We start from the raw sequence: 23,717 nt of genomic DNA, 5'->3' as shown, positions 1-23,717 counted from the left end.
GCCAAATTTAACCAAAGAGATATTTTAACAACACAATATTTAATAATTTAATGCAAAAAGAACAGGTTTCTTTTGTAAATCTCAGATATACTTCTGGTATGTATACAACGAAGTTTTTTGCCTAAGAGCACAACAATCTGATACATGCGTTATTTTCTAACTTGCCTGCATTTCCCCAAAGGTCCATTGGCTTTAATTCTTTATATCCATCATGATTTTTATGTATAAAAATTTGCATAGATAAATACAGCCTTGTTCACAAATCTGAAGCAGTTTATAAGATCATGATTTATTCTTATTCCCTCTTCACTCCAGTTCATTGTTCAAATTGTTTCCATACAACTGCTAGCAAATAGACTGAAATTCATCACATCATGATATTTAGGAAAAAACAGAAAACTAAAACTAAAACATTGAACAACCATCTTTAGAAAGACACAAAGTCAAGAAATTTCCCCTCTTGACCATACACACAAAAATATAAAGGGTGAGAGTCCCAAAGCAGGACTAAATTAAGCAAAAAACTGATAAGATCCTAAAACTGTATTAGGAATGAGAGATCCACAGCAATAGTAAAATGTTTGCTTATGAGAAGACAATATAGGGCTGGACAGGGATGTAGGTAAGTGGTAGAGAACTTGCATAGGATGCACAAGACCTAAATTCAATCCCCAATGCATTAAAAATATAATAATAAGGGCTGGGGTTGTGGCTCAGTGGCAGAGCACTTGCCTACCATGTGTGAGGCACTGGGTTCTCAGCACCACATAAAAATAAATAAAGGCCTACCAACAACTAATAAAATATTTTAAAAAAATAATAATAACAACACAGTAAAGTGTGAGCACTTGGAAGTGCACAGAAAAGCAGGTAGCTCCTATTCTGCCCCAATGTTCTCTGTTGCTCCAGGGACCAATTTGCAAATTTAAAAATGCAAAAAAAAAAAAAAAAGTAAAATAAACACCATCAAGTGGAAAGTAGAAAACACAAAAGATAAAAAGGAATAGCTGTCTATTTTACTTTCTTTCCCCCTCTAACACTGCACAAATTATACTTCCAGATGCTGAAATTCTTGTAGATGTCACCAAGCATTATCTTCTAATCTTTGGTTTTCCTTGAAAAAAAAAAAAGGAAAATCTTCAATGTCAATAAAAATAGGAATAAGGCTAATTTGTTTTAAGAAAGAAAAATGTATTTGATTTTGAGAGTCTACTGGGATAATGCTTATTTGTAAATTCTGACAGTGTTCAAAACAGATTGTTAATCTTAAAGTGATCGATGTTGAGAATACACTGATAATCAGTTTATACCAGTGAAGGTCACATTTATATTATGAGATTCATACAAAAGCCTGTTCAGCTTACTTTACAGAGTGAATGCTGAGGATGGGATACCCATACCTTGCAAGTCAGCAGGTCAATTACATAGCAGTGGAAGGAAACAGAACAAAATATAGCAGAGATAACAAAAGCCAGACATTTCATACCAAACATTAAAAAACCTGAACTAGTTCTAGTCTGGTTTAGCTGTTCTCTGTAGTTCTGACATTATTCCTTGTATATGGATTATACAAGTGGTATCAATGCCAAGCCCAGGATGTTAACTAGAGAGCTACAGCTTCGGGCAGGAGCTCTGGTCTCCATATCCCTCAGCTCTAGCTTTGCAACACTTATGTGCTTCCTGATGGCAGACCCACAGTAGAACCAGGAAGGTGCTGCTAGCCAGGATGGTGGAGTGGCCATTCTTCATAGCGTAGATGTGGTAAGTGGTGGTGAACTTCCCAGACCTGGCATGACAATTCCTTTTCAGCCCCAGTGTTGGGAGCTTGTAAGGGGGAGGCTGAGGGCATCCTGTATCTGAGGCCTGGTCTTTTTGGGTCTCCCCTGAGGAACAGAGTGCCTCACCCTAATACCACCATCCTGACCTTTTATGGCTGGGTCAGAAATATCCCTGAGCAGGACTCCGAAAATGGTGGATGAGGAAGAAGGTTGAAGGAGTGAACTCTCTTGTCTATAATGTGAAGGACAAGACTGTGACTCTGAAGAATGGTGTCCAGGTCCAGGTGAGGCCCATAACTCATTTCCTCATGGAGTTTAAACTATGAGCACAGAACACAAAAGCCTCAACTGTTTGCAAAAGTTACAAAACTGCCAATTCTCCTCTTGAGCTTGATGTCTGCTTCTTCCAAGGAGTAGAAACTTTGGGATACCTCTGTCAAAGTTAATCTTGCTTTGTCACTTGAGACATTGACACTAGAATGAAACCCAGTTTCTTATAAGAGGACACACATGAACACTGACAAGAGGCCTTCCAGGTTTCAAGGGAAAGAAGGCAGATTCAGTGTGAAGGGTTGGAAGGTTCACTTCACAGGAGAAAACAGTGATGTCTCTTCATCCCCAGGGCTGGGGGGCAGACCAACCTGCTTACCTCTACCACCAACCCCAGGCCCTCTGAAGCTCTTACTTCAGTGGCTGCAGTTACTGGCCTCCTCCAGGCCTGAGGGCTTCTCCCATAACCCCAGTCCCTACTTTCCTGGCTAGATCATGAGTCCACAGAGAGGACCAGATGTCAGACACAATGAGAAAAAACCAACATGTCAGTGTACCCCTCCACATTGGGTGTGTGCCTATGTGAGAGCCTGAACATGCATGTGCTGGAATATTAGTGTGCCCAAGTTATATGTGCCTGTGTGCCCATTGTAAGAGTATACCAGTGTGTGTAAGTGTGCTTGAGTGTGTGCCTGTATGTGCCCTTGTGTGAATGTACCTGCACATGAGTATGCATAAATACATCTGTGAGAGTGTGTAGGTACATCTATGAGTATCTTATCTAACTTGAATATAGTTCACTGCCAAAGATCTGGGGTTCATAGGGAGCCGTGTGCTCAGCACCCTGGCACTGTTTACACAGCAGTGAGGAAATATAAGTCTGCTCCAAGAATAGACAGAGTCCATGAGAAGGTAGCTCATGGCTCCTCCAAACACTGCATGGGCCTGAACATGTATAGATTCCAAGAAGATGTCAACCAGAGTTGATGTAGAAAAGGGAAACAAGGATTCAGATACCTCTTAATACTTTCATGTTTCAAAAATCCTTAAGAGACCAGGGATTTTAGCCTGGTGGGGAGCTGATTCTGGCAGTCAGCTAAATTATCCAGCATATATTTACAGGGCTTGAAGTGCGAGAGGGTGTATAGACTTGCTCACAGCAGCTGCTATGGTTGGAACATGTCCCCCAAAAGTTCATGGGTTGGAAACTTTATCCTCAAATTTACATGTTGGCTACAGTTAGAGTAGCTGAAGGTGAGGCTTTGGGAGGTAATTACAGTTAGACCATGTCCTTAGGGTGGGTCCACCATGATGGCATTAATGGCTTTATAAGAAGAGGAAGAGAGACCAGAGGTGAAACATTTGCTGTCTCACCATGTGTTGATGCAGCAAGAAGTCCCTCACTAGATGCAACTGTCCCATCTTGGACATCCAAGCCTCCAGAACAGTGAGCTAAATAAACCTCTATTCTTTTATTTTATTTATTTATTTTTAAATTTTGAGACAGGGTCTTGCTAAGTTGCTTGGGCTTTGCTAAGTTGCGGAGGCTGACCTTGAACTTGTGATCCTCCTGCCTCAGCCTCCTGAGTCACTGGAATTACAGGTATGTACCACCACACTCAGCTAAACCCCTATTTTTTGTAAAACACCCAGGCTGTGGTATTCAGTTCTAACAACAGAAAATTCTAAGAAGAAAAGACACTCATAATTAAGAGGAGAAATTCAGTTCACCACCAATGAGCCATTTCATGAACAGGCAGAGAGAGGTCTTGTTTGCAAATGACTGAGTAGAAGCAGGATCATCTTCCCTCAAATGATAAGCTAAAAAATGCATCTCTGCTTTTAGGTGAAAACTCCTGTAGGTGACACGTCTCAGTCTCTTCTCAACTTTAAGGTTGTTTGCTTCTGTAGTCCTCCCACTATATCAAGATTTAACAGCTGAACCTCTGGGTCCTGCCCCTCCAAATATCCTGCTTCTCCCACATCATCATTCTACTGAATGACACTAGCCTTTAACCAGCTCTCTACATGGGATTAGCCTTGACTGTTCCCTTGCCATTACCCCAAAGGCTTGCAGCAAGTCAACTTGTGATTCTGCTCTCCAAAGAGTTTGTAAATCATTCATATTTTCTGGTTCCCTAGTTTATCTTATCCTTATTTTTCACTTGAGAGAAATTGCAGAAGCTTCTTACCAGGTTTCCTGGCCTCCAATCATACATTGTCTCTCTATTTTCTGCACCCAGGTCATGTGTCAAGACTCTATGCTCAGAGTCTTGCTTATACACACACACACACGAGTGACTTCTTAACTTCAAGTCCTTTAGCAATTTCCCAAGGCATCTCAGATGAATATTCAAGCCTTCAAGTTAGCACCCAAGCCTCTAGCCTGATGTAGCCCATGACTGGAGAGGCAGCCCCATCTCCAACACCCACTGATCTCCTCAACACAGAACTTCTACACCAGCCATCCACACAGGGGTCAGACTCCCCCTAGCACTGGGGACTTGGACACAAGGCTGTTACTTCCTCTGCCTGCCTCCAACTGAATTGACTTACCTACCTTCTGCCCCATTCAGGCATCTCTTCCTTTTCCTTGAACAGCATGTCTTGACCCAACAGAAATGAGACAGCTCTCCACATAGTGCCAGAGAACCTCCCACTCCCTACCAACTTCCATTTCATCCTATTTACTACAGAATGAATTGGCATAATTTTCTATAAAGGGAAAAATACTAAATATTATAGGCCTGTAGGCCACATAGTCTCTGCCAAAACCATACAGCTCTGCAATTATTAGGAGAAAGTGAATATAGACATTATGCAAATGAACTGGTATGGCTGTGTCTCAATTAAACATTATCAACAAAAGCAAGCAGCAGTCCCTGGACCCTGGTATGTCAATTCCTAAGCTGTATCAAGGCACAACTTCTTCAGGGTGCTGGTAGCTCAAACATTGCACTTCAGAACCCATGGGTGTGGCCTGACTAGGGCAGAGTCAGGCCCCTTTACCATCAATTTGAAAAAACAAAACAGTTCATTGTTTTCCTTTCTGGTATTTTCAAACTCTGTACATTCCACACTTTTTAATAGTTTGAAAATTATTGTTAAAGGAATAAATAATATTACATTTTACCTTAAAGTGTTCTGGGATACAATGTTTTAAAAAGTAATAAAGAACTCTAAGTTTGTAGTAATTTTCAATTTTTTGTTTAAAAATAAAATGTACAATATGTGCTATTGGAGTTGGCATGGAAAAGATGAATACTCAGCCTGAGACCATGCAGATGGGAAGAGGTGGCAATGATGGTCCCAAAAAACACTGTGACCAGAGTTAGAGGAAATTGAAATCCTAATATCCAAAACACAATTGGTATAATATACAATTTCCCATTTCCACTACTGTCATCCTTGAAGCCTATTATGGTTCAAATATGGAATGTCCCCAAAATTTCATGTATAGGAAGCATAGTCCCTAATACAGCAAGGTTCAGAGGTGGGGCTTTTAGACAATGATTAGGGCTCTGCTCTCATCAATGGGTTAACCCATTGATATCTGAATGGACTGAATGGAGTGAAACCTAGCTGGAGGAAGTAGGTCACTGGGAACATGACCTTGCACAATATCTATCCTGGGACCCTTCCCTTCTCACTCCCTCTGTCTCAGCATGTGCTCAGAAGCTTTCTTCTGCCCTGATCTTCCACCGTGATGGAAGGTCAGAGCAACAGACTTGGCCAACCATGGACCAAGATCTCTAATATCTTGAGCACAAATAAATTTTTCTTCCTCTTTGTGGGTAGGAAAGCTAACACAAAGTTAACACACTTGCATGCCAAAGCAACTGGCCATTTTCCCCATAAAGCATCTCTTGGAACCACCAGAAGACAGATCACTCCATGTAGATGCATCCTGATTTGGCTCAGGAAGGGTATTTATGTTCCTGTCAGGTTATAAACATCTTTTCATAATCTTTTTTGTCATTTGAGACAGGAATGGTCTATATATCAGTAATTATTAATTCCTTTGCCAGATGGATATGTTATGAAATCCCCTGCATTATTATAATAAATCATGACTGTATATGAGCAAATATGAATGTTTTTGGCAGACAGAGAAGTGGTCTGGGTAGATGTTTTGGTGCAGTGCAGAGGGCTGGTAAAAGCCTGGGGTTGAGGATGTTTGTTTTTTCCTGTTTTGAAACTAATCTATTTTTTTTTAATGGAGTATTGGACATGTAGTTAATAGGTATGGCCTAAAGAAAAAGAGAAAAACAAATGTTTTTCTTATTAGAATGAGGGCATATTTTTAGACATTAAACCATCAGAACCATAAAAACTTACAATTAGTGACTATATTACCATACAAAGTACTCTCAGCTATTTTCACAACAACTTAGTAGCCATTAACTCAACTTTTACTTAAAGAAGATTATCTAATATTCTAGAAATCTCTAAGGAAAGGTGCATACATACTTACACACTTCTAAGGACTTCTAAGTGTGATATGGAAAAATCTTCCCATTTTGGTGACATTTACACATATGCTCATGTATACTCATAAATATATATATATAATATCAGGTATTAAACCCAGGAATGCTTAACCATTGAGCCACATCCCCAGCCCCAACTTTTAATTTTTTTTTTTTTTTGAGGCATAGTCTAAATTGCTCAGAGCCTCACTAACTTTTAAATTTTTGATCCTCCTGCCTCAGCCTCATGAGCCACTGGGATTACAGGTGTGCATCACTGTGCCTGGCTCAGATTCTTTACATAAGACAAATATTGAGAATTCACCACATTTTATAAGGTAATTCTGGCTATACTAAAACAACTTCCTGTGATTATACTGATAACTTAGGCAACTGCCAGTGAAATATGACTCCCAACCTTTGACCTCTAGCCCACTGGACAGTTGTCACCCTGGGTAGGAGCTCTGTCCTGAAGATACCAATGTCAGTGTTATTTTATGTCATCACAACAATAGCAGATGTCATTGTTTCTGTTCATTTAATTCTCTTCTTAATTATTGTCCATCATTGCCAGAATATTTATATGTTGAACAAGGAAATGTACTTCATAAAACCCATGCTCTGTAGCAATCCTTGGACTAATAAAGTAAGTGACATGGATTCTTAAAGGAAATCAGCACCCCATGATTTGATGTCTGGATCCTCTGCTGACACTGAAATTTGGGCACCAGAGCTGGCTGCAGTTACTCCTTATGAATGATGGCAGTTTCTTTGCTATCTCCCTCACCCCAAAAAAAACTATATTCTGAAAATTAGGATTGTAGGTTTCTGACTAAAATTATTTGTCTCTTTGATTTCACTACAAAAGAATAAACTGTGAACATGACAACATAAACATTTGCATTTAAAAAATCTGAGACAATATTTCACATACTAGGGAAATATGGTCTTTATGAACACATTGCCAAATTGCAATTGTGACTTAAAGTTTATTGGCTATGACATGAAATTTCAATTAGTGATAAATTTAGAATAAAGTTCTTGTATAAAGTATTTTACATAAGCTATTTCAAGAGGTTCAGAGGCATGGATGTGGAAAGATTTAAGGAATTTGTTTATGTATTCAATATAAACCTTTTGCACACCCTGCTTCAGAAAAGGCATTAAACTGGGTATATCTGGTACAGGAAAAAAATTTTAGTCTTTATGGCTAAGCTTATCCTTTTAGCCAAAATGATTTAAAAGTTAGATAATATGGTAAAGAAGAAAACTTGAATAAAATTACAATGCCTAACAATTTATTATACTATAGTGATAAACCTTTGCTTTTCTTATCATCTTCATTGAACTAGTGCAGTGCTTAGCTCTGGGGCAACTGGGGAATCTCTTTCTTTATTTTGCTTACAACATTGCTAAAATTCCCTGAAGCATCAACCTTTCTTGAAACAAGATTTACTTCTCATTTTCCCTATAGAAAAGGGAGCTAACCACATATGACTTTGATTTACTGGCCCTCACTGATCCACTATCTTTTTAGAATAGTCTAATCTGTTTTCTGTAATGGGACAATTTTTAAGAATATCTATACTTGTCAGTATTTATTCACATCAGTGATTACAAGCATCAGTAATACTCTGTAAGACTTTAAGTGATTTACAGGTATATGAAAGGAAAATCCATGAGTGTGTCTTCCAAGACAACACTGTTTGAAAGGAACAACTGTTTAAAACCAAAGATGTTGTTCTCTTATTTTCAATGTGTTACAGTTTGGATCTTAAATATTCCCTAAAGGTCTAAGTGTTGAAGACTCAGTCCCTAGCCAGTGGAAGGTTGTGGAATCTTTAAGAGGTAAGCCTGCTGTCATGAAAGGCATGAAAAAAGTGTGTTTTTACAGTTGTGCCTGTTTTTAATTAAAAGAAAGAAAGAAAGAAAAAAACTGAAACAGGTGTGCTGTAATGATCTAGGATGGCCCCTACCTGTCTGTGATGCCACAGGAGTCTATCTGAAGGTCGCTGAAATTTCCCAGTGTTCCCTGCTGTATTGAGATGGGATCCACCACTGTGCCACCAATAGAGATAAGCTTCAGGCAGCCCTGAAACCCTCCCAGGGGATTTTCACATTGAGAGCCAGAGCTGTTGTCAGGATAGCCTGAAAACAGAGACAGGAGAAAATCAACAACTGTAACAAAGCTATTTCACCATATTTATTGCATAAAGACTGTTGGTTCCCTTGTTTACAGGCACCTGAGGATTAGACTTCCTAAACCACCTGGAAAGGTCACAGATATGAGGATGATAGTGGGGTAACAAGAAGAAAAGCTGTAAATAAAGAGAGAGCATGAAAATAATCATTAGAGTCAAGCTTACAGGAAGACAAGAGGAAGAAAAGATGTACAATCCTGCAAATAGTTATTGCACCTTTGATTTAAGCAAAGCAACATAAGAAAACAATACTTGTAGCATAATACTAGACCATATAAACTAAAAGACATGTTACAGTAGTACCAGAAGAAAATTATAGGCATATCAATACTGGCTAAGTTTAAAATGTTTGAAAAGTAATTTTAAATTGAATATTGACATAAATATGCTGAACTTGCCTAAATATTAAGTTCAATATCTACTCTAATGTGCATTTGCACATATATATATATACACATATTTTAATATTTTATAATAATTGGTCATATAAATGTAAGTTCTCCCATCTCTTTTGAATGAGGCACTTTAATCAAACATCTTTCAACATTATTTTTCAACATTAATGAACAAAAATTAACAAGTGTTTTTACAATGATATGGCACTGCAAATAAGAGAAAAATTAGCATCTATAATAGTCCATTTAAAAAGGGCAATATTAACAATTAAATTTTACAAGTCCTGCCATCTCCACCATTAATCAGTTTTCTTTAAGTTACGAACTGCATTTCCTATATAGTAGTTTTATCTCACACCTCGATTTCTCTAGATGACTGTTATGGTTTTGATATTAGGTGTCCCTCAGAAGCTCATGTGAGACAATGCAAGAAAATTTAGAGTTGTAATGATTGGGTTATAAAAGTCTTAATCTAATGTTAATCCTCTAATATGGGTTATAAAATGTTAATGTTAATCTAATGTTAATCCCCTAATATTGGGTTATAAAAGTCTTAATCTAAGTTAGTCCTCTAATATGGATTAACTTCACGGTGACTGTAAATTGGTAGGGTATAGCTGGAGGACATGGTTCCAGGGGGCGTGCTTATTTTTTCCAGGGGGCATGCATATTTTGTCTGTGATGAAGGCAGTTTCTCTCTCTCTCTGCTTCCAGGTGGCATGTCCCCAGCTGCTTTCCTCTACCACATCTTTCTGCCATGATGTTTCGCTTCACTCCAGCCCAGACCAACTGAGTCATCAATGTCATCAATGGTCTGAAACCAAAATATACTTTTCCTCCTCTGAAATAGTTCTTGTCAGGTCTTTTGGTAACAACAGTAAAAAGCAGATTAAAACAATGACAATGATCTTATAACAATGAAGAGCAAGGACATCTCTTTGAAATCCAAATGAAAGCAAGAAGAGTCCACAGCATATCCTTCAGCCCATATGCAGACAGCAAGCACTTGAGTATTTTCTCACCCTCTATTCAGTTTCCCTTCTCAAACAGTCTCAGGTTTTTAGATTTGCATACTGCAAGATAAGCAATGAAAAAGAGGGAAGTAAAAGAAAAGGAAAGAGGATGCAGTACCTGCAAAGAGCTTTTGTAATAGGTAACTCTTTGAGAAAGTGAACACTGCACAATACAGCCCAGTCCTCCACCCATAGTGCCTTTTCAGGACTGAGGTGGGCCCTCCCCAGGGTCTTAAGGGATCCTACAAGCTTCCAGTGACAGCCCTCTTAGGGGCTACCCAGCATCCAATGATGCAGTGGAGAGATACGATGCCCGAACTCCTTGGCTCAGCTGGGACATCCCCAAGGAGCATTGCTGCTGAGTCTCCCTGAAGTCTTCTGAGTGTTCTGTTGTAACAGCATTACTGCAGCTCAGCTTTGTCCCTCATCCACCTCCAGTGGCTCTCTCAACTTTCCAAGGGTTGTTCCAAATTAATTCTCCCCACTAAGCCACCTGTGTAAGAATCTCCCACAGAGTCAACTTTCTGGGGAGCCCAATCTAGAACAAAGAAAAATAAAATTTCAAAGAATTTATTGAATCCCATACTTAATTTTCATATGCAAATGTGAAAATTATACAGCATTTAAAAAAGACTGCTGTAAACCCTAAAAATTATAAATTTTATGAGAAGTATAATTGAAAACAGTAATAAAATAGTGGAGAACATTTATTTATTCTTTGCTTTAAAAAATTATGTTTCATTTTTATTATTTCAGAACTGTTTTTAAACTTTGTAGATATGTTAATATTAATTAATTATCATCTTTTTTGCTATATGTTTTCCAATGATTTAATATTAAAGAGTTCTAATGCTGATATTTATAACCTTATTTTTAAGACTAGTTTACTTTTTCAATTGAAAAATTTGTTATTTGACAGGTAACTTGTGAATTAATGTAAGGAAATGACAGGGCTAAGTGTTGCGGAGTACTTGCCTAGCACATGTGAGGCACTGGGTTAGAGATCCTCAGCACCACATAAAAGTAAATAAGTACAATAAAGATAATGTATCCATCTACAACTAAAAATATATTTTAAAAAGAAATGACAATAACCTGCATATATAATAATTCAAAATATTTTCACTAAGCACCAAGTAGAACAGTTTCCAATCTTTTTACCAAAATCTCCTTTATCATTCAAAGACTGCCCCAAACTTAGATTTTTAATCAAGAAATTTAAAGCTGCCAATCAGAGCTTCCAATTAGCATAAGATGACAAGGTTAAATCCTTATAATGTGAGTAAAAATAACTTGAAAGCTTTAACCTATACTTTTTTGGGGGGTGGGGGTACCTGGAATTGAACCCAGGAGCACTTAACCACTGAGCCACATTTCCAGCCCTTTTTTTATTTAGAGATAGGGTCTCACTGAGTTGCTTAAGGCCTTGCTTAAATTGCTGAGGCTGGCTTTAAAATTGTGATCCTTCTGCCTCAGCCTCTGGAGCCACTAGGAAAACAGGTATAAACCACCGCACCCCACGGTAACCTACATGCACCCCACTTAACCTATACGTTCTAACTGAGGGAATCAGCTGGTTTTAGGAAGGAAATTATAGGTTATAGGTCCACATGCCACATATCATCCACAAAGCACTGGAACAAAATGAGTAAAAAGTATCATACTTGAAGTGAAAACAAAGCATCATATAAAATATATGGTCTTATATCTTCAAGGGAATAATTCCCAATTTCTATGGGCATACAATGTAGCAAGGGGTACAGAATCAGATAGGATTCACTAACCCATAAGGGAGAAAAAAGGAAGGACAATGGGAGGAATAAAAAGTCCTGTGCCCTGGGATGAAATGGGAAGGGTATTTGGAGCCTTCATGAATCAGATGGTATCCAGGCCAGACCAGGAACATGAGTGGATGTCTGCGCATGTTGGGGAAGAATCTTCAAGGCTGGAGAGAACAAAATGAACCAAGCCACTGACCCACAGACCTACTATTCAAAAGAAAGCAGAGTGTTTGTAAGGGTTTGCAGTCTAATAAGAGATTTATAAAACAGAAAAAGGAACACTTCCTTCAATGAAAGGGCAAAGTACCTTCCCCAGTGGAGACACCCCGTGCACTCTGTGGAGGTCACATAGCTGAGGATCACTATGCAGGTCACCCGGAATCCCAAGGCTCTAGATACCTAGCATCAAATCCATGGGCAAGAATATTCCTTCATGTAAACTGTCTCTTCTCCAAAAATTAAAACAACAACACAAGCAAACAAAACAAAACTCAAAAGTATAAGAATCAGAGTGAGCTTTGACCCCTGGTGCTTCACTGGTGTCCCAGCTATCATGCTAGGGAGACAGGGTCTGCTTTGTTATTCACACTGGTTCATTACTACCAGGCATCCAGCATATCATGTCCTAATACAGCTCCCCTCAAAAGCAGTAAACACCAAACAAAACATAAATTTACTAAAATAAAAAGAAGCATCAAATTAAGGATCTACTATAACACTACAAAACTAATTTAGCATATTTTAACCCTTTTGTGACCCATTTATAGAATATGTGCACTCTATAGTGTGCACTCTATAATGCTCTGGAATCCTTACAAACATTACATTAGATTGCTGTTTTAGTCAGCTTTTCAACTGCTGTGACTAAATGATCCAACCAGAACAAGTGTAGAGGAGAAAAAGTTTATTTGAGGGCTCAGAGTTTCAGAGGCTTTAGTCTATAGAAGGCTGGCTCCATTCCTTGGGGCTTAAGTTAAGACAACATCATGGTGGAAAAGTGTGACAGAGGGAAGTGGCTCACATGATGATTACAAAGTAAAAAAAGAGTGACTCCACTGGCCAGATACAAATATATACTCCCAAACCATGTCCCAATTCTCACCTCCTCCAGTCACATCCTAACATTTCAGTTACCATTCAATTAATCCCTATCAGGGGATTAATTTACTGATTGGGTTAAGACCCTTACAACCCAATCATTTCTCCTCTGAACTTTCTTGCATTGTCTTACACATGAACTTTTGGGGGAACAACACATCTAAACCATAATAACTGCTCTTCTTGATACAAAGTCTTGAAACAGCAAATTTACATATTATTCTATCAAAAAAGGCCTACAATCAAACTCCTTCCCTGATTCTCAGACTACTTTGATATTTTTTCCCCTCTGAACATAACAAACTAAAATCTGGAGACAAAAAGATCAAAACATAATAATGGAAACTTTTTATAAAACAAGCAAGAAGCCTTAAGAAATTATGTTGGGCTGGGGATGTGGCTCAAGAGGTAGTGCACTCGCCTGGCATGCGTGCGGCCCAGGTTCGATCCTCAGCACCACATACAAAGATGTTGTGTCCGCCGAAAAACTAAAAAATAAATGTTAAAAAATTCTCTCTCTCTCTCTCTCTCTCTCTCTCTCTCTCTCTCTCTCTCTCTCTCTCTCTTTTAAAAAAAATTATGTCATCACACTAATACTCAAACTTTGCTACAAACCCTCATTTGGTGTTATGGAGTGAACTGATCAATATAATCAATAAGTCATAGATATAGGTTACAGGTATAAGGCAAGATAGAATAGATAATCAATAAGTAACAGACATAAAGACTACAGGAATAAGGTAAGATAACATAGATAAGCAATAGAAAGACATAAATTCATCAGGAATAAGCCTAAGTAATAGTAGAAAAATCATGTAACTGTAAAACATAGGATTTATGTCAGAGGATAAGTCAGTGTGTCAGTATAGTTATGAATAAATATAAGCAAGTAGGTTAATATAGATAAGGTTAGATTAACATAGCAACTTGATCTTATAGCCTTGCATAGGATAAAAGACATAGGGTTTATAGATATTAGTAAAATGACAGGTGAAAATGTGTGTGTAGGCCATAAGATAACTGTAGTTTTAAGTAGGCATCAAATAAGTTACTAGTACTGTGTAAAACAATTGCTCTAGTAGAGACTCATTAGTCACTTGCAATAATTCCTGCCTTGCTGGGATTATGGGAATAGGGTCACTGTAGTCATTTGAGTAAAAAAAAAAAAAAAGTGACTATAGAAATTCCATCTTAGTTTCTTTGTTACTGTTCCTATGAAGAGAGAACTGCATGAACCCATTTTTAGGAAATAGAATCTAAAGCTGTTTTCTTATTTAAAAATTTTTTTCTGTACCTTGTACCCCACAAATTGTACCCTACTCAGGATGCAGTGGTGGTCATGGTGAGCTACTTCCTTGGTTTGAATGCTCTTGTGAGTCTACATGACTTTGAGATTTTCACCCCACCAACCCCTGACCAAATTCAGGATGTGACTGTCTAGCACCTGCTTGAACCCGGGACTGCGGTCAACTGAACTGCAAAGCTAATGCTTTTTTTTAAGATTCTTTTTACCGCTTGCTTGCTGACTGGAAAATTCCAGTACTGCCTGGAGCCCAAAGGCCCACTTATTAATATTTTAATTTCTGCATTTGGCTAGCTTACATAAGCAAGCCACTGAGTTATGGTTTTTGTGTTTATATTCTCCTTGGAAAGCAGGAAGCTGCTTTCCTCTCACAGAGCTTGAGTCTCTACTGTGCATGACAGTCCCTGATCAGGTAAATAAGGCTCTCTTTTGATTTGAAATTCGAACTTAGAGTGCTTTCTGGAGTGGCTCCCCATAATATTTGTTCACCAAGTTATAGGCGTTTTATAAAGTACTCAAGTAATTAACAGTTCATAAAAATAGGGGATATTTTTAGGTGGAAACAAAACTGACACCAACTCATTCTTTGGCAGTCTTCTAAAATGCCATGCCCACACAGAGGGACATTTGCTCACACAGAGAGACATCCGCACAGGGTGCCTTGGGTACCTGGAGCACAGAGATACTGCCAGTCACCTGCGCTAGGTAGACCAAGGAACCAAGAGGGGGCTTTTTGTGTCACACATAGATGTCCTCCAGCACCTGCTATAGTCCGTGCCTTAGCTCTGTGAAGGGCTTCTGCACCACTGTGTCTTTCAGCTGCAATTCATTCCTTAGTTTTGAGACATCCTCTGTGATTACTTGCTCTAGTTTCTAGAAAATAAAAAACTGCAATCTTTTATGTGGGGAAAAAACATCCTGTCTCACAATATCAAGAGATTTATGGATACACTAGACAACACCAGTTCAAGTTGCTTTCTGATGGTGCCACTGACATAATCCTGACTCACAAGAGAAATAAAGCAAGCCTTGAATGATGACTCCAACTCATCCACCAAGAATTGCTAGAGTTTTTCAGAGTGCCAGGTGCTGCCTGAAAAAGCCAGGTCTGGCCTAGGAGTCCCCGTGGGAGTGACCCGGCCCCCAGTGGGTACCCTGAGAACCCATTGCCCAGCAGAGCCACCCTGTCTGCAATCACTATTTGACCTTTAAAATCAAATTGGGCAAATAATTTTATGAAGTAAAGATTTTAACCACTATACACAGGTATTTTTTTTTTTCGTTTCTATTTGTTCTTTTGTCTTCAGATTACTGATGCATTTTCAAAGAACAGGATATTAAAATTCAGCCTCTTCTTACTCCAGCACAATATGTGCTGGCTTTCTACCAAAGGATTTTCATAAAATGCACATAGTTGATTTTCACTTTTCTCACAGTGGCTGAGACTTTCAAAAATGCTGTGCATTTTGACAAATATAATTGAAAACAAGCCAAGACCTGCATCTGGTTTAAAACAATTGACAGGCAACATGTAATCTTATATTAACCTCAAAAACACTTTGATATTTCAAATTTAATGTTATATCAAAAATATTCATTAAACTCCAGAGCCTTTCTTTATGCTTATTTTATGTGCCAATGCATTTATTTTATTTTTTTATTTTTTCAATGCATTTATTTTAATTTGTAAAAGAATTTCTGAAGGGTTGGATGCATTTGGAAGAAACTTGATATATTAGTATAGAGGTGTCTTCTACTTAGAGTAACTTATTAGGAGCATTAGGAGAAGTAATAGAAACATTTCTTTATTGCTTATTTTTAGTTATACAGATAGTAGAATTAATTTTGATATAAACATAAAGGATGTAATATATCTTATTCTAATTAGTTCCCCATTCTTATGGATGTACATGATGCTGGGATTGACTATGGTTATTAATGTAAAGACAAAGGAAAAATATTTTGGATTCTTTCCACTGTCTGTCCTTTTCTTATCGCTATCCCCTTTCCTTCATTCTCCTTTGTATAATCAACTGAATTTCTATTTTTCCCCTCTCCCCTTATTTGGGTTAGCTTCCACATATCAGAGAAAACATCTGACATTTAGCTTCTTGAAACAGGCTTATTTCACGTAGCATGATAGTTTCCAGATCTATCCACTTCCTTGCTAATGTCATAGTCATTCTTCTTTATGGATGAGTAATACTCCATTGTGTGTATATACCAATGGAGTATATATATGCCTAGGTTGGTTCCACAGCTTAACTACTGTGAATTGAGCTGCTATAAACATTGATGTATCTGTGTCACTGTAGTATGATGATTTAACTGGGGTCAAATGGTGGTTCCATTCCAAGTTTTTTGAGTAATCTCCATTCTACTTTTCAGAGTGGTTGCACCAATTTGCAGTGCCACCAGCAAGCAATTTATGAGTGTACTGTTTCCCCACATCCTTGCCAACTTTTATTGTTTTTTGTAATCTTGATGACTGACATTTTGACTCGAGTGAGATTATGTCAGTAATTTTAATATGTATTTATCTAAGTGCTAGAGATATTGGACAGTTTTTCATATATTTGTTAGCCATTTGTACCTCTTTTGAGAAGTATCTGTTCAGTTCATTTGCCCATTTATTTATTAGGTTATTTGTGTGGTTTCTTGTTTGTTTTTGGAGCTAAGTTTTTTGAATTATTTATATATCCTGGAGATTAACTCTAAGATGCAAGTAGCAAAGATTTTCTCCCATTCTGTAGGTTCTCTCCTCGCATTCTTGATTGTTTCTTTTGCTGTGAAGAAGCTTTTTAATATAATTCCATCCCATTTGTTGATTCTTGATTTTCCTTCTTGCTCTTTTAGGAATCTTGTTGAGGAAGTCACTTCCTAAGATGACATGATGGAGAATTTTTCTTTTTCTACTTTTTCTTCTAAAAGGCACAAGGTCTCTGGTATCATGCCTAAGTCCTTGATCCACTGTGAGTTTTGTGTATGGTGAGAGATAGGGACCTAATTTCATTTTGTTACATATGGATGTCCAGTTTTCCCAACACCATTTGTTGAAGAGGCTATCTTTTTCTCCAGTTTATGTTTATGGAGTCCTTGTGTAGTATGAGATAATTGTATTTATGTGGGTTTGTCTCTGTATCTTTTATTCTGTACCATAGGTGTTTATATCTCTTTTGGTGCCAATACCATGTCATTTTTGTTACTGTAGCTCTGAAGTATAATTTAAGGTCTGATATTGTGATGCCTCCTGCCTTACTTTTCTACTGAGGATTGTTTTGGCTATTCTAGGACTCTTATTTTTTTCAGATGAATTTCATGACTGCCTTTTCTATTTCTATGAAGAACATCTTTGGAATTTTGATGAGAACTTCATAGGCAATGGCAATATTAAGTCAAATATTTTTGCATAATCACTAACATTATTCAGCATTAAAAGAGAATAAAATCTTGGCTTTTGCAGGTAAATGGATGAAGATGGAGAATATGATGCTAAGTGAAATTAGCCAATCTCCCAAAACCAAATGCTGAATGATTCCTCTGATTTAAGGATGCTGATCCATAATATGCTCTCGGGGGGGGGGGGGATGGATGGGAGGATTAAATGAACTCTAAATAGGGAAAAGGGGAAAAGGGAAGGGAGGGAGCATGGGGGTAAGAAAGATGGTGGAATGTGATGGTCATCGTTACCCTAAGTACATGTAAGAAGACAAGAAGAATGTGACTCTACTTTGTGTACAACAAGAGATATGAAAAATTGTGCTTTATATGTGTAATATGAATTGTAATGTATTATGTTGACATATATAACAAATCAAAATAATAAAAAAGAATCACTAGTATTTCTTTTCTGCTTATTTCCCTTTTATCTAGATCATAGACCTCAAGCTATTCCAAAATAAAATGTGGTATATTTTTCTTTTAGGAATAAAATTAAACCAAGTCCAATAATTACAATAAACATTTCTTAATGTAGAATTTTAAAGAAGAAGAAGGTCAAGCCACTAGGTACATGGCTCACTAGTCACAACAGAGAGAGAAGTAGAAAAGGAAGGGAAATTGAGATTCAAAGCCAGCAAAAGCCAGGAATGTTCCATTTGTTCATGCAGAAGGTTTCTCCCAAGCCCATACAAAAGGTAAAATGATGGAGGTTTCTTCATTAGGGACCTCATTTTAGATTAAAGGTGTAAATAGGGAAGTGGATGCTTACTGTACAAATAATAAAATGTATCTTTCACTAATGAGGAGCATCATCATGATTAAGTGAGGAAAACAAGAGTACCTGATACTTCATGCCACGGTACCAGAAAGAGGTCAGCAGAGTGAGACTTTGTTACAGAGTGGTCCCCTCATGTTTCACATATTGTGGCTTTGGTACCTTTGAACATAATTTAGTATTCCCAACTCTGTGGTAAAAAATCTGTTAATTAATAGTACAAAGATCCTGTAGCAGGGAATTTTTAACTTTTAGTCACCCTCAATAGCAGGCACCAAAAGTACAATATGCTATGGTGAAATAGCTATTTGAAGAACACTTCACACACACACACACACACACACACACACACACACACACCCTTAGGCTGGGGAAAAGATGATTAAATCAGAGTTCTAATGTGAGAAATAAAAAATACTGCTATTTGTTATGGTTTTGATATGAGGTGGCCCCAAACACTCATGTGTGAGACAATATAAGAATGCTCATAAGTGAAATGATGAGAGTTACAACCTAATTAACGGATTCATCCACTAATATGGACTAACTAGGTGGTAACTGTAGGCAGGTAGGATGTTGGTTAGAGGAAGTAGGTCACTGGGGGCATGCATTTGGGGTTTATATTTTGTCCCTAGTAAGTACAGCTCTCTGTTTCCTGACTACTGTGAGCTGCTTTCCTCTGTCATGGCCTTCTACTATGAGGTTCTGCCTCAACTTGGGTCCAGAGGTATGGAGTCAGTTGACCATGACTGAACCTCTGAAACCATGAGCCAGAATAAAACTTTTCCTCCTTTAAGTTATTCTGGCAAGGTCTTTTAGTCACAGCAACACAAAGTTGACTAGAACACTGTTGAGTAGGTGAATCTCTCTCACAAGAAGAAAGCTGCATACTGAGACATCCAGACCAAAATGTAGCAGATAACATAGCAAATAGTTCCATGCCACCAGAAGGTCTTGGTTTATGTTGCTGTCCTTTCATAATTACTCATATCATCCCTCTCATTCTCTAAAGTGTCCTGGTTTGGACAATAAATTTATTGTCACCCTAACTATAATAGCAAGGCACACATATATGCTTTTAGGGTGAAGTACTATCACAAAATTTGGTTGACTATAGCTATAACATAATTGGGAATAAGGAGTTAAGCTTACATTAGGAAATAAAGGGGAAGAGAACTGGTGCAGAGTGTCTCAGATCACAGGATATTGATTTCTTTGAAGAATCAATATCATTAACTGACTTCCACTCAGTGGACCCAGGAACACTTTATTAGCCCAGTTGTTGTGACAGTGTGTGAACTGGGTGAAGTAAATTTCCTTGTTCAGTGTCACACATATTCTGGCACCAATGGACACTAATTAAAAAGAGAATTAAATGAACAGAAACACTGACACCAACTACTCTTGTGATTGCCTAAAATAACTCTAATTCTGGGGTTGTCAGGGTGGAGTTCTTCTAAAGATGAAGTTGAGTGGCCCCAGAACAAACCTGGAACACCTATGCATTAAAGTTCTGAGTATAATATATCTACTAAAAGCCAGAACTCAATGTCTATTCATCCTACATTTTCTCTACTGGGTTTCCTGGGAGTACAAATAATAGATACTTTTTATCTAAAAAAATGAGCAAACTGATATGCTTGAGTATTTATTTTCATGTGTGTTTTTACCTGATGAAAGCAGTACTTCAGTTTGTTAAATATTACATATTCTTTCTTCAGGAAAAAAAGATACATTTACATTGGCATAATATCTATAGGACTAAGTTTGAATTAGTGTCTAAAATTGTACTGTGGGAATTAGCTGGTTATTTACAGCCATGCATATAGAGGTCACTCTATATTTATACATTTCTTAGGAATAAAGTGCTGGGATCGCAAATTCTGAAAATATTTTTGCAACTAAGTGCCAATATGCAATTATAACAGAAAACTGTTAAGTCATAATGAAGAAAAGTTATCAAGCTCCCCTCCCTGTTAGGATGTTCATAATCTGTAATTTCGCTCATCTTAGGGAAATAGTTTCTCATTGGAAACTATATTAGCAAGAAACTTTTTGTGTCTAACAATAAAATTTTATGAAAATGCACAAGAAAGGCCTGTTTTAACTCCAGATCTCTAGGGTCCCGTCAAATATATTGGTGGAACCAAAAGCTGGGTCTGTGTGCATAACTTATGTGAGTTCTAATGAATGCAACTTAACAACCAGTACATGTCACTTAAACTGCAGTATGTCACTTCTGCTTCACTGAACTAACTCTACATTTGAGCACCATAATATGGTACATAAAGAAAATTTTTAAAATCACTGGTAAGATGATTCTTAGCAACTGTACAAGAATTATTAACAATTTTTTAAAAAATAGTAAATATGGGCACAATCAAAACATGTATCAATAGTAAAAAGAGACAGATAAGTAAACTATGATAAAATATTCATTGAAAACCATGCAGCAGTAAAAATTAATTAAGTTTGCCAATTCACATACACATGGCTGGATCTCAGAAAGTAATGAAGAAAAATAAAAGGAAGTCATGGAAGAATGCACAGTCTTACCCTATGTATTAAGTTAAAAGTGGGCCAGCACAAAATAAAATACTACTTAAAATTACTTACATAAATGATAAACCTATGAAGTGCAAGATAATAACTCCCTGGGAGATGAGTTTGAAGGAAGTAAGAGAAGCTTCAAAAATACTATAATGTTGCATTCTATAGGCTTTTAAGAAATATCAGTAATGCTGTATAAATGTGTGAATGTGGTCTATTTCCCAGTAACAATTCCTATCACATCAGTGTGTAAATATTTATAGAAAGTACTTATGCTCATGGCTCTGTGCATTGCATATTCTGAATATGTGTTAAAATATGAAAGATGATTCTGTGATCTGAAAGCATTTTTCTCCAGTGTACTTTATTTTGTATCATTAAACAATACAGCAAGGATTTTGTTTCCTATCCCTTTTAGTGCTTCAGAATCTTTTACCCTTTGAATTATAGTTCTTGTATAAATTCTCATTTTGGTATTGAAGGAATTTGTTTCTCTGCAGAGCTATAAAATCTTTCATAAATAGCAAACATTTCGTAAAACCCTCTCAGGATCAGAAATGTACCATATTTAGCAAACAAGAAAAGTACACGGTCCAATGTTTAAGGGTGTTGACACTATTTTACCTCTTGCAGTTATGATTGCTCTAGGAAACTTGAAAGATTAAACAACTGGATTCATGGTTTGTGTTTCCATTGTCAATTCTTAGAGAGGGTTTTATATTTTCTTTTTGGGCTGGAAAGCTATCTCCATCATGATTTCAATCTTATTTTAGAAAGGAACAACTATAAAATGCAAAACAGGAATAATATCAAGAAAGGCATTAAGCCAAGGTTAGAAATAACTCTTACTATTGACAGGTCCAAGCATCTAGTGGCAAAAATTTTTCACTTGACTACCCCAGGGATAGAGATTCATTACCCTCAGAGACACTCTCTTGCTGGCTGAAGGGATCCTGGATGAACTAAATCGAAGACCCATTCAGCAAGCAAATGCTCCATTTACTGGAGCCCAGAGGATATGGCCGGTGTTGTCTTGGTAAAATGCATTGCTAAACAAGAGTAGAAAAATTAATAGACAATATCTTGCTCTATTGTACATAATAGTGCCCTTCCATATAGATGGCTCCTTAAACTCTAAAGTACTGAAGACCACCTGGGATCTTGGTCACATGCAGATCATGATGCAGAAGGTGAGGGGCAGTGAGTCAGCATCTCCAGCAAGCTTTCAGGTGTTGCTGAAGAAACATTCCAGGGAGAGGAGGAGCCAGCAGTCAGAATAAAGCAACTATGCAGTAATAATGTTGACAAATGAAATCAAAACGAAAGGTTGTAACAGCCTTTGGGGATTAGGGAAATTCCTTGTGATAAGAGTTAGAAATAGACAACAAGGATGCTCCACATTGTCTTCACATTAAAATCACCTGAAGGGCATTTAAAAAACCTGTGGCTCAGGACACAAGATTAATTAACTCAGCACCAGCATGGTTTTTTTAGTTGTTGATGGACCTATTATTTTATTTATTTATATGTGGTGCTGAGAATGGAACCCAGTGCCTCACACATGCTAGGCAAGTGCTCTACACTGTGGCATGACCACAGCCCTGCACCAGCATTTTTGAAGCTTTCCAGTAGATTGCCACGTGCAGCTGTAGTTGAGAACAACTCCCAAGAGGAAGCTCTATTTAAAATCAATCACATTAGTGCACATTTAAATAAGATCAATGAGTAGACTTGCATTTTAGGCCACAATTTATTGTCTTTGTCCATCAAAATTCCCAACTATCACTGAAAGAGAAAAATCATTCTAAAATATCAGTTTTCATTTAGCAATACCAGTCACCTTGGAAGGTGGAAGACACAAAGACGGTTTGATTAATATAGCCTGTGCCTTTTACTTACCCCCAAAATAATAGGTATTAGCAGAATGAATCTTCCCACGCAGGGAATGGGCAGCAGAGGATGCATCATTGTCCACCTTCAGGCTCAAGTGATTCCCATTAGCAGATAAGGACACAGAATGCCACTGACCATCATTTAATCCATCACCTGGAGGTAAACAAAGTGGGTTATAAGGGACCCCAGTACAGGACCAGTGCCTGAAAACAGTAGATGCAGACAATGGCAAGTTTGCTTGTCAAAGACCACCACATCCCACCTCAAGTGCCCTGGGTTGTTTGTTTTTCTGTGTGGGATCTCAAAGGGAGACAGGGAAAGGCTGAGGAATGATTTGAGCTTCAGTAGGAGATCCTGAGAAGGTGATTAGGTGAGCCTGTAGCCTGCTCAAGAGGAAGGGATTGTCCATGTCAGCTTGGACAGGGGCTTGTTGAGTTGGGTTAGGGATTTGAGGGAGACTTTGTCTCTGGTTGGCCGGTTATGGACTGGTTTGTCTGGTTCTTATTATGTTCTAACAAAAATTATTATGTTCATTTGGGAATATTATGGTCTATATACCCATTGCCAGCACTGTTTTTCACTTTCTCCCCACTCTTTAAGTCAGATAAGTATGAGGGAAGGGGAAGAAAAAGAAATCAGAATAAAAGGCATAAAGACACAGAGCAGACAGTCCTACATTCTACACCAGGAGACAGGAGTACTTTCTTCCATTTCTAGGGCTTTTGTGGAATACGTTTTCCACAACTGACC

The 23,717-nt window shown here is 37.7% G+C and overlaps 1 protein-coding gene across 1 annotated transcript in view; it reads right to left on the bottom strand.

Moving 5' to 3' along the window:
- Positions 1 to 23,717, bottom strand: part of LOC308631830 (contactin-associated protein-like 3) — a 220,887-nt gene that overhangs the window by 73,608 nt on the left and 123,562 nt on the right. Inside the window, exons 9-10 of the mRNA XM_081263326.1 lie at positions 22,974 to 23,120; positions 8,494 to 8,665 (exon numbers count right to left, since the gene is read on the bottom strand). Of these exons, the coding sequence (XP_081119452.1) occupies positions 8,494 to 8,665; positions 22,974 to 23,120 (319 nt within the window). The remainder of the gene's footprint in view (positions 1 to 8,493; positions 8,666 to 22,973; positions 23,121 to 23,717) is intronic.

The sequence above is a fragment of the Spermophilus citellus genome (assembly GCF_964194105.1).
Source record: "Spermophilus citellus genome assembly, chromosome: 12".
In the NCBI taxonomy this organism is placed as follows: domain Eukaryota; kingdom Metazoa; phylum Chordata; class Mammalia; order Rodentia; family Sciuridae; genus Spermophilus; species Spermophilus citellus.
Note: the sequence above shows the minus strand (reverse complement) of the source record. Positions and strands in the feature narration are given on the sequence as shown.